The sequence below is a fragment of the Henckelia pumila genome, chromosome 3, assembly GCF_033568475.1.
Source record: "Henckelia pumila isolate YLH828 chromosome 3, ASM3356847v2, whole genome shotgun sequence".
NCBI lineage: Eukaryota > Viridiplantae > Streptophyta > Magnoliopsida > Lamiales > Gesneriaceae > Henckelia > Henckelia pumila.
Window position 1 is genome coordinate 60,677,430 of NC_133122.1, and position 17,653 is coordinate 60,695,082.

The 17,653-nt window shown below is 38.5% G+C and overlaps 2 protein-coding genes across 7 annotated transcripts; one reads left to right on the forward strand and one right to left on the reverse strand.

Annotated features, from left to right (window-relative positions):
• The first annotated feature begins 11,333 nt into the window (after positions 1–11,333).
• Positions 11,334–14,223, forward strand: LOC140887888 (dnaJ protein ERDJ3B). Of its 3 annotated transcripts, none has more exons than XM_073295469.1 (8): positions 11,334–11,356; positions 12,195–12,307; positions 12,701–12,817; positions 12,931–13,017; positions 13,493–13,552; positions 13,671–13,748; positions 13,881–13,952; positions 14,054–14,223. In XM_073295469.1, exons 2-8 carry the CDS (start codon positions 12,245–12,247, stop codon positions 14,210–14,212), a joined length of 636 nt encoding a protein of 211 aa, XP_073151570.1. In that variant the 5' UTR covers positions 11,334–11,356; positions 12,195–12,244; the 3' UTR covers positions 14,213–14,223. The 3 variants fall into 3 exon arrangements, with proteins under 3 accessions (XP_073151570.1, XP_073151569.1, XP_073151568.1); XM_073295468.1 differs by having other exon boundaries at positions 11,344–11,619; XM_073295467.1 differs by having other exon boundaries at positions 11,344–12,307.
• Positions 14,224–14,418: 195 nt separating this feature from the next.
• On the reverse strand, positions 14,419–17,174 carry LOC140887889 (transcription initiation factor TFIID subunit 13). Of its 4 annotated transcripts, none has more exons than XM_073295473.1 (6): positions 16,988–17,174; positions 16,320–16,463; positions 16,199–16,236; positions 15,239–15,298; positions 15,043–15,117; positions 14,419–14,836 (listed from the first exon to the last, which is right to left on the reverse strand). In XM_073295473.1, the coding sequence occupies exons 2-6, from the start codon at positions 16,420–16,422 to the stop codon at positions 14,726–14,728; spliced, it is 387 nt and encodes a 128-aa protein (XP_073151574.1). In that variant the 5' UTR covers positions 16,423–16,463; positions 16,988–17,174; the 3' UTR covers positions 14,419–14,725. The 4 variants fall into 4 exon arrangements, with proteins under 4 accessions (XP_073151574.1, XP_073151573.1, XP_073151572.1 ...); XM_073295472.1 differs by having other exon boundaries at positions 14,420–14,836; positions 16,320–16,460; XM_073295471.1 differs by having other exon boundaries at positions 14,423–14,836; positions 16,320–16,460; positions 16,956–17,174.
• Positions 17,175–17,653: the final 479 nt, after the last annotated feature.

The window sequence follows — 17,653 nt, forward strand, 5'->3', positions numbered from 1 at the left end:
CGCTGATACCCAGCCTGAAACTGCCTCTTCCCCTGCTGCTCTCTCTGAATCTCTCTCCGACCCTACGCAAGGCTCTACTGACTGCAGACTCATAAGTAAGGACGTCTGCCATGCGAACATCATGCTTGATATCCGCCTTCAAACCCTCCACAAACTGCCTCAACTTCTCTGGTGGACTATCTGAAATCAGAGGCACAAAGTGACAGCCCCTTTCGAACTGTCTCACATACTCAACCACTGTCTTGTCCCCCTGACGGAGACTCATAAACTCACGGATCATGCGACTGCGCACATCCTCGGTGAAGTACTTGGCGTAGAAGATACGCCTAAACTCTGCCCATGTCAGTGTAGGAAGGTGAACTCCCCTGGCTGCACCCTCCCACCAAAGCGTTGCGTCACCCCTCAGCATGTACGCCGCACAGTTCACCCTATCGGTGTCTGTGATCCCCATATAAGCAAAGATGGACTCCAGAGAGCGAATCCATCTCTCAGCCACCAAAGGATCGGTGGTACCAACAAACTCCTTGGGTCCCTTCTTCTGGAACCTCTCAGCAACGTCCTCCTCATGGGACAACCTGGGACGAGTAGCCTGCTGCTCTAACAGAGCAGTAATCCCTGCCATCATATTCGCATTGGCCTGCTCCAATGCTGCTAGAGGGTTCTGCGGAGGTGGAGGTGGAGGTGTAGGTGGAGAACCCCCACGTCTGTTCATCGGTCTAGGAGGCATTCTGCACCACCACATATTTCTTTACGTAAATCGCCATGCATAACTAAGTTGTTTAAAAGTAATACTAACTTAAATCCAAAGAATTAAATCATGCTATAAACACTTAAAACTTACAGACCGGTAGCGTGGATTTCTGAGCTCGCATAGCAGTAATGACCCCTCCAAGGACCGTGCTTTGATACCAACTGAAACGACCCTAACTCTATAATTATTAAATAAATAAATATGCGGAATTTTTTTTTTTTATACTTACTAAATAAAATATGTACATATATGCCCATACATATATGCACAGAATAAAAAGATTTAAAAATAATAAATAAATAAATAATTAATTAAATAAAAATGCATTCTTTAAATAAAATAAATATCTGAGTCAAACATTTAATTAAAAATACTGCATAAATAAAATGATGTAAAATTTGCATGCACTGAAAATATTCAAATAAAATATTCAAAACTCACAACCACTGAAAAATAATATAAAATGTGTAACGTGCTGACATAATCAAAAACATGCAATGTGACTCAGACATCTATCACGGTCACGGGGTCACTGCATGTCCGCTCATAGGTCCTCGCCGCCGGTAGGAGCTACATCCTCCTCTACGAACTCACCTGCACCATACCAGTGTAGTGAGCCTAGAGGCCCAACATGCTAACATAACAAGGGTTTAAAATAATTTAAAACACTTAAATATTAATACATAACATATACATGAATGAGCATGCTTAAAAATATCATGGCATAAACATAACTTAAATTAACTTAAATAACATAGACATACATAATACATAACATTGTTGAGCAAGGAAATTTTCTAACATCGCATGGTTGTATCCGTAGTGTAACCTTAAATCATACATTAAATACTGATCAGCGTGGAAACCAACGTACATGGCGGTGACGAATCACCTCTTAAATTGGCAGTAAACTGCCCTTCAATAGTTCACATATGGGGACGAATCCCCCTTAAATTGTCACACTACTTCAACTTCCAACATAAAATATTTTACTATTGCTCAACCTTAAACATTTAATTATGCATAAAATTATTTCATGAATGCATGCACTTAAATAACATATGTGTCCTTCATATATATTTAATTTAATTTCTTACTAACATATAAATATTAAAATAACTTAAATGCATAAAAATAATTAAATATATAATCAGGACACATGCAATTTCTCATGGATTGTACTGGACTGCTGGCCCTAACACTCAAGCCCAATTACTTAATTCTGGCCCAATAACATACTTAAACCCAATAAAATTGTTCTAAGCCCAATTAAAATAATTTAAAGCCCATAAAACATTTTAAGCCCAATAACAACTTAAACTGGCCCAATGGGCCCAAAAGCCCAAAGACTGACCCAATAACTTTCATGGGCTCAAAAGCCCATAAAATTAATGGACTAACTTAATTAAAATTTTAAAAGCCCAAATAAAATTATTCGGGAGTCCAAATAATTTTATTTCTAATTAATTGGCCCAACAACCCATTAATTCATAAAATATTTTAAAAATAAAAAGACTCGAGCCCGGCCCACCAAACCCGGACCCGGACTCACTTAACCCGTCCCACGACCCACTGACTTGACCCGGACCTAGCCCTAACCCTAAACCCGAAACTCACCCTCCCCTCTCCTTCTCGGCCGCCGCGTGCAGCAGCCCTTCTAGGGCTGCTGCCGCCCTGCTCCGGCCACCCCTGGCCGGAGCCCCGCCGCCCAGACGTAGCCCACGTCTGGGCGGTCCTAACCTAACCAAGACCCCGACCCCATGCAGCCCAAGGAACCCAGCTCGAGCCTCCTTCCACAAACCCTAGCTGCGCACCCCATGGAGCCGATCACCTCTTGGCTTGATTCTAGGCTCATTTGGCTCGAGCCCCTCGAGCCACTTGAGCCTAGACCCACCTTAGACATCCTACCAACCTTGACCAGCAGCTAGAACGACCCATGGCTAGAAAAATAACGTGAACATGATCAAACAATTTCAAGAACCAAATACATACATCAAAACCGATTGAATTTCTAAAAGAAAACTTAAATAAAAATCGATGCATACACACACACACTATAACGACTGATATGGTACGATAAAAAAAGAAGGAATCATGCCTTTCACCGATGTTTGAGTTTAGAAGCGCGTAGAACGATTCCCGGGACGACGAACAATGAACAACCCTTCGAAACTTACAGAAAATTCGAGCTATGGAGTCACCTTGGCTTTGGTTCGAGGAAGAAGATGAAGATGGAGGAGAGGGAGGCGGCTAAGAGCTTTTGGTCGATGGGTTTGGGGTAGATTAGGTTAGAGTTTTATTTTAATTAAAATAGGTTTTAGGATAATTAAAAGTTTTAAATATAAAACCTAAAATTTTAAAACTCTAAATAAAAGTTAAAATCTGATAATTTAAGTTAAACATATGAAAATCCCGAAATTATAAATTTAGGGAATTTTAAAAATACTAAAAAGTCAATATTTTGGCTTATTTTGAATAAAAATGGACTCCTAAAATTATATAAAATTAAATACTAAAAATTTTGAGATAATAAAACTCAAAATAATATTTTAGGGCTCTAAAAAGGCTCATGAAATTAATTGGCTAGAAAGTTATCATCTCGTCCGTCCACGGTCCCGTCTAAGCGATAAAATAATTAAAATACTAAAAATCATAAAAATCACTAATTATGGGTTAAATGCTTAAAAATAAATTAAATCATACACAAATAATTCACATAATTATTTAACCCATAAATCTAAAATTTAAATAATTAAATATCCTAATTATGCATGCGGATTTACGTATTTAAAATACCGGGTGTTACACTAAAGGCCCAACATGCTAACATAACAAGGGTTTAAAATAATTTAAATCACTTTAATACTAATACATAACATATACATGAATGAGCATGCTTAAAAATATCATGACATAACGTAACATAACTTAAATTAACTTAAATATCATAATCATACATAATACATAAACATTATTGAGCAAAGTATTTTCTAACATTGCATGGTTGTATCCATAGTGTAACCTTAAATCATACATTAAATACTGATCAGCGTGGAAACCAACGTACGTGACGGTGACGAATCACCTCTTAAATTGGCAGTAAACTGCCCTTCAATAGTTCACATATGAGGACGAATCCCCCTCAAATTGTCACACTACTTCAACTTCCAACATAAAAATTATTTTTCTTTTGCTCAACCTTAAACATTAAATCATGTATAAAAATTATTTCATGAATGCATGCACTGAAAATATGTCCGTAATATATATTTAATTAATTTTTTTCATTATATAATATACTTATACTTAAAATAGACTTTATGCATAAAAATAATTAAATATATATACCGGACTTATTTATTTCATGGGTTGGTCCAGACTGCTGGTCACTCATCTAGGCCCATTAAACTTAAATAAAGCCCAATAATCATATTTTTAGCCCAAATAACTTAATTAAACTTAACTGGGCCTAAATAAAAATATTAAGCCCAATAACTTAATTAAATTCAATAAAACTCTTGACTGGCCCAAAAATCCACTAACTGGCCCAATAATTCTCATGGGCTTCCAAGCCCATAAAAATTATTAAGTTAACTTAAATAAATTATTTAAGTCCTAAATAAAAATATTGGGAAGCCCAAATAATTTTCTAACTAATTATTAAAGCCCAAAAAAAACAATTAAACTCTTAATTAATTATTAAAAATAAAATACCCGAGCCCGGCCCACCTAACCCAGACCCAAACCCAACTGACCCGACCCAATACTTACCAGACCCGACCCGGACTACCCATACCCGACCCAGCCCCAGCCCCAGCCCAAACCCGATCCCCCCCTCTCCTACCCTCTCGGCTGTGCGAGCAGCAGTTACTTCCGGCGATCGTCCGTCCAAATCCGGCCACCACTGACCGGAGTATTACCACACACATCTAACCTACTTCTAGGCGGTTCTAAAAAAACAAGAATCAGCCCAAACGGTGGTCCGAGGAAGGAGAACGAAGCCTTGCAACAGGCTGTCCCCCAGCTCGCGCCCAGCCCTGAGCGGCTGCCGTAAATTCGATCGTTCTCTCTACTCCGACCATATTTTTTTGTGAAACCACTTCTCAATATTAGCCAACATCAATGGGGTTCTAACCCTTTAAACCTCACGCCAAACCATTGCCTGAGGAGGGAGAACGAAGCCTTCTTCCTCTGAACCACAAATCTGCGCGCCATGACATCCGAAGATGACAGCTTCGTTTCCAGCCTATACCAGCCTCAAATCTCGACCTAACTCGACCCTAGGGACCCTGATACACTCTTTTAACTTCAATCCAGCAGCCCAGATCCTCACCATGTCATAAAACGTGAGATTCATGCAAGGAAGCATTCAAACCGTGAACATCGAAGGCATATATGCAAGAATTTCATAAAATTTCGTGATGTAACATGCTAGATCAAAATTTCTGATGCATAAAAATTTATGTAGCTTATATGATGTTAAAGAAGAGAATTCGACATGCCTTAGACGAAGATAAACGAAGAAACGAGACAATAATCGCGTGTACGGCGCTCCGGGACGACGAACGGATCAAAAATAATCCAAGAAAATTATGGATCGGCTATGGAGGTTGAAGTTTTCTGTCAAAACTATGGTGGAGGCTGATGAAACGTGAGGAAGACGATGAAAAAATATGGGGAAGGCGGCTAAGGATTTTTAATCGGTACAAGGATTTATTTTTAGGTTTAATTTGAGTAGATATTGGTTTAAATAAATAATAATAATCAACATAAAGATAATATACCAACAAAACTTTATTTAAAACTCCTAATAATAATAAAAATCTGATAACACAACCAAAATCCCGAAATATAAAATTAGGGAATTTTTAAATATTAATAAAAGTCATTAAAATGACTTATTTTGGCTAAAAATCAACCTTAAAATAAATACATAACTAAATACTAAAATTTTCTTGACAAAATACCTTAAAATATTATTTTAAGGCTCATAAAACTCATAAAATATTTTTGGCTAAATATTTTGGTATCTCGTCCGTCCACGGTCCCGTCTACGCGATCAAGACAATTAATTCCTTAAAAATCTAAAAATACCATAATTGCGGGTTAAATGCTAAAATAAATTTAAATCATGCATATATTTCACATAATAACAAATAAATGTCATTTAACCCAAATATAACATTTTAAATAATTAATTTCCTTAATTATGCATGCGAATTTACGTATTAAAATTTTCGGGTATTACAGAGCAGATACAGGAATTATTAGAGAAAGGCTTTGTTCGTCCTAGATTTTCTCCATGGGGAGCTCCAGTGTTATTTGTGAAGAAGAAGGATGGCAGTATGAGACTGTGCATCGATTATCGAGAGCTCAACAGGGTCACAGTGAAGAATAAGTGCCCACTACCGACGATAGAAGACTTATTTGATCAGTTGCAGGGAGCTTCAGTGTTCTCCAAGATCGACCTGCGATCTGGTTACCATCAGCTGCGAGTTAGAGAGGCAGATGTGTCCAAGACTGCTTTCCGAACACGTTATGGGCATTACGAGTTCTTAGTGATGCCATTTGGGATGACCAATGCTCCAGCGGTTTTCATGGATCTCATGAACCGGGTATTTCAGCCGTATCTTGATCAGTTCATCATAGTTTTCATTGATGATATCTTGATCTACTCTAGAAGCGTTGAGGATCATAGGCAGCATCTACAGACAGCCTTGCAGACTTTGAGGGAGCATCGTTTGTATGCCAAGTTTAGCAAGTGCGAGTTTTGGCTCGAGCAGGTGGCATTTCTTGGCCACATTATTTCGAGAGATGGGATTGCAGTGGATCAGTCGAAGGTTGAGGCAGTGCAGAAATGGGGTATTCCGAAGAATGCTTCAGAGATTCGCAGTTTCTTGGGTTTGGCAGGATACTATAGGAAGTTCATCAAGGGTTTTTCCTCTATTGCAGTACCCTTGACTTCCTTAACCAAGAAGAAAGCGAAGTTTATTTGGAGTTTAGACTGTCAGAGGAGCTTCGATCAGTTGAAGGAAGCACTCACTACTGCACCTGTTTTAGCGATGACAGTACCACACGAGGAGTTAGTGGTGTACACCGTCGCGTCTAAGCTAGGTTTAGGCGCAGTACTTATGCAGTGTGGTAAGGTTATTGCTTATGCGTCGAGGCAGTTGAAGATTCATGAGCAGAACTACCCGACGCATGATTTGGAGTTAGCGGCAGTGGTTTTCGCTTTGAAAATCTGGAGGCACTATCTGTATGGCGAGAAGTGCAAGATTTTCACTGATCATAAGAGCCTCAAGTACTTCTTCACTCAGAAGGAGTTGAACATGAGGCAACGGAGATGGTTGGAGTTGGTGAAGGATTACGACTGTGACATTAGCTACCATCCGGATAAAGCTAATGTAGTGGCCGATTCTTTGAGTTGGAAGTCGTCAGTGATATCGTGTTTGTCAGTGCAGCTACCACTGCAAAGTGAGATTCGGAGGTTTGATTTGGAGTTTTACTCGAGTGTTCATGCACCGAGATTGTCAGTGTTGACGGTGCAGCCAGTTCTGCGAGATCGGATCAGGGATGGACAGTCTACTGATGAGGAGTTGCAGCGATGGAGACAGAGAGATGAGGCCAAGGGTAATCTTCTGTATACAGTTGTGGATGGCATTGTTCAATACCGTGGTAGGATGTGGGTACCGAACGTCGATCAGTTGAGAGCTGAGATCTTAGCAGAGGCTCACACATCTCCGTACTCCATTCACCCCGGAAGTACGAAGATGTATCGAGATTTGCAGTTATTGTATTGGTGGCCCGGGATGAAGAGAGACATCGGGAGAGTTGTGTCAGAGTTCTTGACTTGTCAGCAGGTCAAGGCAGAGCATCAGCGTCCAGCAGGACTTCTTAGACCTCTTCCTATTTCGAAATGGAAATGGGAGAATATTACGATGGACTTTGTAGTTGGCTTACCGAGGAGTGCCAGAGGTTGCACAGCTATTTGGGTGATCGTGGATAGACTCACCAAGTCAGCTCATTTCTTACCGGTGAGGACTACTTACTCGTTGACACAGTATGCAGAGCTTTACATCAAGGAGATTGTTAGACTGCATTGCATACCAGTGTCGATAGTATCAGACAGAGATCCGAGATTTACGTCTGCGTTTTGGAGGAGTTTGCACACTGCATTTGGGGACTAGACTTTTGTTCAGTACAGCGTTCCATCCCCAGACAGATGGTCAGTCTGAGAGAGTGATCCAGGTTTTCGAGGATCTACTGAGAGCTTGTGTCATCGACTTTCAGGGCTCGTGGGAGACTAGACTGCCATTAGTGGAGTTTACCTATAACAACGGTTTTCAGTCGTCTATAGGTATGGCTCCTTATGCAGCATTGTACGGGAGGAGGTGCAGATCTCCTGTGCATTGGGATGAGGTCGGTGAGAGGATTTTAATTGGTCCTGAGATTGTGCAGCAGACAGTTGATATTGTGACACAGATTCGGGATCGCATGAGGACTGCTCAGAGTCGTCAGAAGAGTTATGCAGATACTCGACGACGGGATTTGGAGTTCGCTGTAGGTGATCACGTATTCCTGAAGGTGTCACCTATGAAGGGAGTAGTGCGATTTGGCTGGAGAGGCAAGCTTAATCCGAGATATATAGGGCCATTCGAGATCTTGGAGAGAGTTGGCACGTTGGCCTACCGTTTAGCTCTACCACCAGGGCTAGCGGCAGTGCACAATGTATTCCATGTATCCATGCTTCGGAGATACATCTCGAACCCGTCACATGTGTTGGATTTTGAGCCTCTTCAGTTGACACCGGAGTTAGCATTTGATGAGAGGCCTATACGGATCTTGGCTAGGGAGGAGCGCAGATTGAGGACACGGGTTATACCGATGGTCAGAGTCCAGTGGCTGAATCACTCGGAGGAGGAAGCTACTTGGGAGACCGAGACAGATATGAGGACTCGCTACCCAGAGTTGTTCGGGTAAGTACTTTAATTTCGAGGACGAAATCCAATTTAAGGGGGGCAGAATTGTAACACCCGGTAATTTTAAATACGTAAATTCACATGCATAATTAGGAAATTTATTTATTTAAAATTTTAGATTTATGGGTTAAATAATTATGTGAAATTTTTTGTGCATGTTTTAAGTTATTTTTAAGCATTTAACCCATAATTAGTGATTTTTACGATTTATGGAAATTAATTGTTTTGATCGCGTAGACGGGACCGTGGACGGACGAGATGACAACTTTCTATCCAAATTATTTTATGAGTCTTTTTAGAGCCCAAAAATATTATTTTGAGTTTTATTTCCTCAATATTTTTAGTATTTAATTTTATATAATTTTAGGAGTCTGTTTTTATTCAAAAAATGCCAAAATAATGACTTTTTAATATCTTTAAAATTCCCTTAATTATTTATTTCGAGATTTTTAAATTACTTATCAGATTTTAATTATTATTTAGAGATTTTAAGTTATATATTTCATAATTAAAAATCCCTATTAATATTTTATTATCCTAAAAACCTATTTTTAAATTAAAACCTTACCCTAAACCTACCCAACCCTCACGCCTCCAAGCCCTCAGCCGACATCTCCCCCTCTACTTCATCTTCTTCATCGATCAGAAATCTCCAAGGCTCCATAGCCATTTTTTTATTCGAGGTTTCAAGGTTGCTCGTCGTCCCGTCGTCCCGGATTCGTTCTACACGCTCCTATCTCTTCCTTTAATGGTGCAAGGCATGTTTCTTTCTCAAATTTTTGTGTCATATCAGTGGTTAATAGTGTGCGTGTGTATGCATTAGAATTATTCAAGGAAATTTCAGAAAATTCGTTTAATTTTGGTTGTTATGCACCTTGTTCATGTTTTGTGGAATCATGCTCACGTTTTTAAGTCATGGGTGCGTCTAGATGCTGGCCAAGGATTCCTAGGTGGTGTGAGGGTGGTCTGGACTCGAGTAGCTCGAGTGGTTCGAGCCAAAAGAGCCCAGGAAGCAAGCTAGGTCGATCGGGTTCCAGGAAGTGCGCAGGTTTAGGGTTTTGGAGAAGGAGGTTCGGTGATGAGGGTCCAGGCTGCATGGGGCTGGGGGCTGGTGCAGGTTAGGTCCGCCCAGATGTGGGCTACGTCTGAGCGGCGGCGCTCCGGCCAGGGGCGGCCGGAGCAGGCCGGCAGCCGCGGGTCCTAGGGTTTCATGTGGGTTCCGGGTCGGGTTAGTGGTCCGGGTCAAGTCCGTGGGTCATGGGTTAAGTTAGTTGGGTCCGGGTCCGGGTTAAGTTAATTGGGCTCGGGTATTTTTAATTTTAAGTTAATTATTAAAATTAAGTGTTTTATTGGGCTAATTAGATTAATTAAATTAATGGGCTACATTTAAGTTTGTTAATGGGCTTTAATTAATTAAGTGGGCTTAGAATAATTAATTATTGGGCTTAAGTATGTTAATGGGCCAGTCTCAGTGTTAGTGGGCCAGAATTTAAGAAAATGAGCCTGAGTGTTAGGGCCAGCAGTTCAGTACAAACCATGAGAAATTGCATGTGTCCTAAATATATATTTAATTATTTTATGCATGAATGTTATTTTAGTATTTATATGTTAGTATAAAAATTAAATTAAATATATATGAAGGACACACATTTTATTTAATTACATGCATTCATGAAATAATTTTTTTATGCATGATTTAATGTTTAAAGTTGAGCAAAAGAAAAATAATTTTTATGTTGGAAGTTGAAGTAGTGTGACAATTTGAGGGGGATTCGTCCCCATATGTGAACTATTGAAGGGCAGTTTACTGCCAATTTAAGAGGTGATTCGTCACCGCCACGTACGTTGGTTTCCACGCTGATCAGTATTTAATGTATGATTTAAGGTTACACTATGGATACAACCTTGCGATGTTAAAAAATAATTTGCTCAACAATGTTTATGTATGATGTATGATTACGATATTTAAGTTAATTTAAGTTATGTTATGCCATGATATTTTTAAGCATGCTCATTCATGTATATGAATGTATTAGTATTAAAGTGATTTAAATTATTTTAAACCCTTGTTATGTTAGCATGTTGGGCCTCTAGGCTCACTACACTGGTATGGTGCAGGTGAGTACGTAGAGGAGGATGTGGTACCCACCGGCGGCGAGGACATATGAGCGGACATGCAGTGACCCCGTGACCGTAATCGTCGTCTGAGTCTTTATGCATGTTTTGAATATTTTAGCATGTTATACATTTGTTTATTTATTTTCAGTGGTTGACAGTATGAGATATTTTATTTAAATATTTTCAGTGCATGCAAATTTTATTTATTTTTGCTTATGTCAGTATTTTATTAAAATGTTTGACTCAGATATTTAAATTTATTTAAGGTGGCATTTTATTTAATTAATTTATTTATTTTTAAATCTATTTATTCTGTGCATATATGTATGGGCATGTATGTACATATTTTTATTTAGTAAGTAAATAAAAAAAAAATTCGCATATTTATTTATTATTTAAAGAGTTAGGGTCGTTTCATATATGATAAATATGGTGAAGATGGTCTCAAACAACATGCTGCTAGTGGGGGTAGAGGAGGAGGAATGAATATGCAAGATATTTTTAGCTCGTAAGTTGCTTCACCGTGTTCAGCTTATTATTGTTTATAACACATTATTTCTGTCTCTTGGATATATTTTGATTATTCAGCTGAAAATTTATCCATTCCTTCATTTGCTTTAGTAGATGATGATTGCAGGTGCTGTGATCTTAACTGGGGTATGTATGCTTGGTATTCTCGATACCATGGGAAAGTAAATCAGAGGTTTTCTAGTACAAGAACTAATGTAGATGAAATTTTGCATTTGAGATATGGAATAATGTCAAACCAGGGTAACTTTTATCTTCCACTCGAGAAATTCATGCTTATACTGCCAACCTGATATGCACCCTTTAAGTTCGGAAATTGGAAGTTGTTTTTTGATGTTCTACTGTTTCATTTTTAGGGATAATTGGTTATCTATCTGTTCAATTATTCTAATCATAAATTATTCTGAACTCAAGTTTTAACTTGCGAGAGAAACACTCCCGGAAACTAGAATTCATTGCAAGAAAGCCCAAATCTCTGCAGTGAATTTACTTGACCTACTTATGGTGGTAATTATTGGAATTTGATTTCTTCATTCCCATACATACATGTTGCTGTAATTTCTACAAGGCAGCAACTGCAGTGCTGTGTGTGTTCTGTAAGGTTTTTCTAATTTTGAATTGACACCAATACGAATGACTATTGTGAAGTACCATGGAAAATATTCCCCAACTGGTGATTAGATTGCCTAGCATTTGCTTCCGGTTATTTTTATTATATATCCAAATGTTTTTCCGGAATATACTGGCCTTTATTATTGATTAACTAACTCAAAACTTTGAGTATCTATAAATCCTTGCTGACAAGGCAATGTTTTCAGTTTTTTTGGTGGAGTTCCTGGGCGAGAGGAAGAGACAATATTGAAAGGAGATGATGTGGTCGTTGAATTGGATGCTTCTCTTGAGGATCTGTATATGGGGGGGTACTATGAAGGTACTCGATCTTGATGTAGTTGGGCAGAAACAATCATGTATAAATATGATTTTGTTCCCTCCCCAATCACCAGCAGAAACAATCATGTATAAAAGAACGTTTCTCTCAACTCCCTCGCCAGTCACTAGCTAACCAAAGAAATTAAAACTAGAATAACAACATGAACTTCCCTCTATTGCCCCCTTACAGATTTTATTCCCCTTTTCTCCTTTGTGTAATACCTCTCTGCTCCCTTTTCTGGACTCTTCTCTTGTAAACCATGTTAACTGGTGGTTTTCCAGCCATGGACCCTTGTTCTGCGGCTCACCATTCTGGCCCAAATCACTTGGTGTGATAAAAGTACAATCATACATTGTTTTGGTTTGCTGATGTGTTCATGCTGAAATTTGTCAGGTTTGGCGGGTGAAAAATGTACTAAAACCAGCCCCAGGGAAGCGACGATGCAACTGCAGAAATGAGGTTTATCACAAACAAATTAGTCCAGGGATGTTTCAGCAGACGATGGAGAAGGCATGTCATTTCCTTATCAGAAACATCATTAAGTAACATCTGATTCCTCCTTTTTTTTCTTCTCTTCTGTAAATCATCCAACTAAGTGGTTTTACAATTTTATCGGTTTCCAGGTCTGCGAACAGTGCCCTAATGTAAAATTTGACAGGGAAAGTGATTTTATTACCGTGGATATCGAGAAAGGAATGCAGGATGGACAGGCAAGCTTTTTCTCTTTGTTTTGATATTTTTGTTGCATGCCTTGCATCAGCAATAGATTATTTGTGTTTTGGTGTGTGCATGGAACGACCTTGCCCCGTCGTTGCGTTGCTGCAACCAGCCTCTTATGCCTTGCAAGGCAGCAGACAACTCTACTTCAGAGGAGCCATATGCCTATATTATTAGGTCACCCTTTGTAGTGCATAGAATTGAGTTTCCCGCTCAATACTGATGGGGCTAATGACCAAAATTTATTCCACTTGCCTTTGGATTATCCTATGCATATTCGGCCTCGGGCATGAATTGGAGTTCTCCAAAAATTTTCATCATGATGATATTTTATAATCAACATGTCATTGTAAATGTGCGATAGAAAAAATGTTTATATCAAATATTCTAATGTATGATGTAGCTCATCTTAATTGCATTCATTTTATTGGGGTTCCAGAAAATAGCTCACACCAATTTACCTTACAGGAGGTATTATTTTACGAGGATGGTGAACCAAAAGTCGATGGAGAAGCTGGAGATTTGAAGGTTTAATTTCTACCATTTGTGTTTATGATGTGGTGACAGAAATAGAACACCTTCAACTTCATTTGTGCTGATTTACTTAGCATTCACTTTCTTAATTGGGTTTTTATGTTTTGCGCAGTTCCGCATGCGTACGTCACCTCATGATCGGTTCAGAAGGGAAGGCAACGATCTGCACTCGACGATCACTATAACTCTGGTACCGTTGTTGGGACTATTTAATCATACCTCTCATAGTGGTTGGAATCATTTTGATTATAGGTTCCTATTTTGCTGGAGCCAACTGCACACCCGTCACATTTTTTTTTGATTTTACCTCTACATTTCTCAGATGCAAGCACTTGTTGGTTTTAAGAAGACCATTAAACACCTGGATGGGCGTTTGGTAGACATTAGCTTCAAGGTTGTTTGCATCAATTTTCATACGCTATATTTTATATACGTTGAATCCCTTTTAATCGTTATCAAATATCAATTGAAGGGTTAAGTTTGTCGCTTCACCAGGGTATTACTGTGCCAAAGGAAGTGAGGAAGTTTAAAGGCGAAGGAATGCCATTACATTTTAGTAACAAGAAGGGTGATTTGTATGTCAAGTTTGAAGTTCTTTTTCCCACTTCATTGACAGAGGCCCAAACGACAAAGATTAAAGAAACTCTTGGATAGGAAATAGAAATAACACTGGCACAATGTATAGATGTAAACCACGCCTTGTGTTTTTGCACACCATGTTCTCTCCTGCGCAAGTATGTTAAAGTAGTAGGAGCGTCTCCGAAGCAACTGTAGCGAACGAGCACCCGGCTGGTCTTGCCTAAAATCTCATATTCCAAGCTTCATTTTTCACTGTAAGGAATTGTTTTTGGCAAGAAACATGCTTGTAATAGTAACTATTAGTTTGTGAAGCTGTTGCAATTTTACATTCAAGTACCCACCGATATTTCAGAGATCATCTACGAGACCATGGCCATAACTTGGGCAAATATTGATAACGAAAGGAAGTTGAGCTCTTTCCGAAACGCTACCTAATTTGCGCATTTTCTGAGGAATCAGCCATCGAAAAAATAAAGATTATTCACAAAAGAGAAACTCGGGCAGTTTGAAGACAATTTATCCGGAATTTTTTGCGCATTCCATGAAACCGGAGCGATGTACAACTCAATCAGCTGAACACTGAAATCCTCAGTCAACTGACGCCAATTTCTCTTCATCAACTTCAAAGGCTTTCCTTGCTTGTTTCAGTTCTTCATTCATCGATAACAGCTCTGTGCAACGGTTTAGCTTTGGCATATCCTATAAACATCAATAAATGTGCGAAATTTTTTAATCGAATGGTTGCAGTATTAAAAATATTTTTTACTCATTCTCTTTCCATTTCTTCTGATACCGATCATCCTTATTTCTTGCCATTCCAGCAAAAACCAGTAATGGTCTAAGTAGTACTGAATAATCTTCACAATTCTAAATGATATTATTAAATTTCAAACAGAGAGTCATACCTTTCGTATTAGAAAGAGAAAATCCTCAGTTAAAAGCTTTCCCCTTTTAGTTGCAATATCTTGAGCCTTATGGACCTGTGAAAATCACAAGCACATTGCTTGTCAATAAAGAGCAAAAACAAACCCTCCAACCGGTATTTTGTCATAAAAACGAAGAGCTTAAGGAATTAAAAAGGGATTAGAAAGGGAATCTTGCCAGATCTGTGACATACTCCACAACAATGTCTTCAACAAGTGCTACGGTTTCTGGAAGCGGCTGTATTGCAATAATTGAAACAAAAACTCATCACGAATAATGATTCGATGAAAATGTTAGACGAAGATAATATCATCTCTCAATGTTACTTGTATACTTAAAAATTTGTACAAAGCAGTAAAGTGACATTTGTGCCAAAAGCAACAACCCCACTGAAAAAATTGGCCTGCGTCCCCGCTCAGATTCAATCACACGTCCTTACCATCTTCACAGTTGAACTACAAGCTATATACAGCAGATTATTGTAGTATTTGGGAGAGCTTCTAGGAAGCACTTCTCAACTTTTCGTTAACAAAATTTTACAAAATTTCAAAAATTTGTTAATGAAAAGCTGAGAAGTGCTTCCTAGAAGCTCTCCCAAACACCCCCTATGTAGGATAAAATGTCATGTGCATATGGCATAGGATCAACTACTTTTTTAATCTAGGATTACAGAGCAACTTCACAGACAACGTACATGAAATGAAGATTTCCATCTTCGGTCTCCCACATTAATGCTATTAGGCACCGTTTGGTTTGAGTGATATGATAAATGATATGATAAATAATCCATAGATAAGTAATATAATGTAAATTAAAAATAAATAAAAAAAAATAGTTAATACATTATTTGATTTGATAAATTATAAGTTATTTGATTTAATTGATGTAAAATTATTAATTAATAAATAGATAAATAATATGACGAAAATAAGGCGAAATTGATTGGGATAAGTTAAGTTATACATAGATTAATAATACATCAAACCAAACAATGCCTTACAATATGGTTAGACCTTTATATGTAGCAGCGAAAATAAAATACCAAAAAAATACTAGTAGAGTCTCAGTTGCTTATAAAATATTCAGCTGCACATCAAAGTAAAATGGCGCAGCCAAATTCAGATGATGAATACTCACGTTAGAATCATCCCCGAATCCATACATCATATGTTGCACTGTAGAATCCAAATGAACAATGAGTGCCGGAAAATTATCATAAAATACAGAACTACAGAGAATAGAAAAAGAAATTCCTCACAATCTTTCTGAAACATTCCGCGTTTGCGCTTTAAGGAGGATTCTGAAGGTTGGGACGGACCCACTCTTGCTTTCAAGGAAGGTCCTGAAGGTGCATTGTTCATCCTCTACGCCTCTGAATTTCTCCTTCACACCACAGATACTGCTATAACCATCAAAAGATTTCAAATGCATCAGCGTGACAGACCCAATTTTTCTTGAAAAACGACATTAAAAAAAAAACTAGTAAAACCGTTTACAACCAGTGGAGTAATGCAATTTATCACCCTTGAGCTACATTAGTCAGGATGAGGATGAAACATAATTCTAATTTTATCACATTCAGCAAATACCAGTTGGTAAAATCAGTACATATATTGGAAAAACCTGGAATTCTTCTTGACATAATATAACAAGGTTCTTGTAATCAATGATATTTTTCAAGTGGCGAAATCAAGGGAAACTATTGCATTTTAGACAGATCCTAACAGTAAAAACAAATCCAAAGGACGTGAAAAAAGAAAGGAAATTGAACCCGAGATGGTCTCCGTTTCTCTCAAATGCAAGGAGAAATAAATTATACAAACACAAAGAAGCAGTCAAAATTTAGAATTTGGATACAAAATAAGAAAAAAATACTGACGGAGCACCTCCACACCTTTATTATAGGGAAAAAAAACAATATATTACTTCGCCGGGAAGCTTGAAACGTTGCAGCGAATATGAAACACACCGAGATCCGAGAGGCAAATTTGAAGATTTCAGAAATCCTTCCTCGTTCAAGCTGGGTATGCAGCGGAGTGTTGAATTGTCTCAGCCGCGCAAGGTGGAGCAGTAGGCGATGCCGATTGATCGTCGATAGATGGAGGCGGTCTTATTTCAGGGTCCGGTGAAAGATTGAATTTCACGCGACCGTATTTATATATGGGTCTATATTGGGCTTTCGCTTTTCATCTGACTCAAAATTTAATTTTTTTGGGCCGAACTTACATGTTAACTCTATATTAATGGACTCTCAAAGATCAAAGAAAAAAAAGTACTATCATATATTCATATTACATAATTATATAAGTTTAAAGCCCCAAGGGGTATCCATGTTTGTTAAAGGAAGCGGACCTAGTCTAGGCTAGATTCGAACCATTAGCCACACGCGCGCCGCCGCCGCCGTCCGGCTCGGCACGGCTGGCTTTGACATAAATATAACTTTTTTGGACAAAAAATAATTAAATATTTTATTTTGCTTCCGAATCAGTGAATCCATCCAGCTCGAATCAGTGCAACTTTTCGTGTGAACGGGCACGACTTTTGGTCCGAAACAATGCGTCCTTTCGGCTGAACAGGTGCATCTCTTCAGAT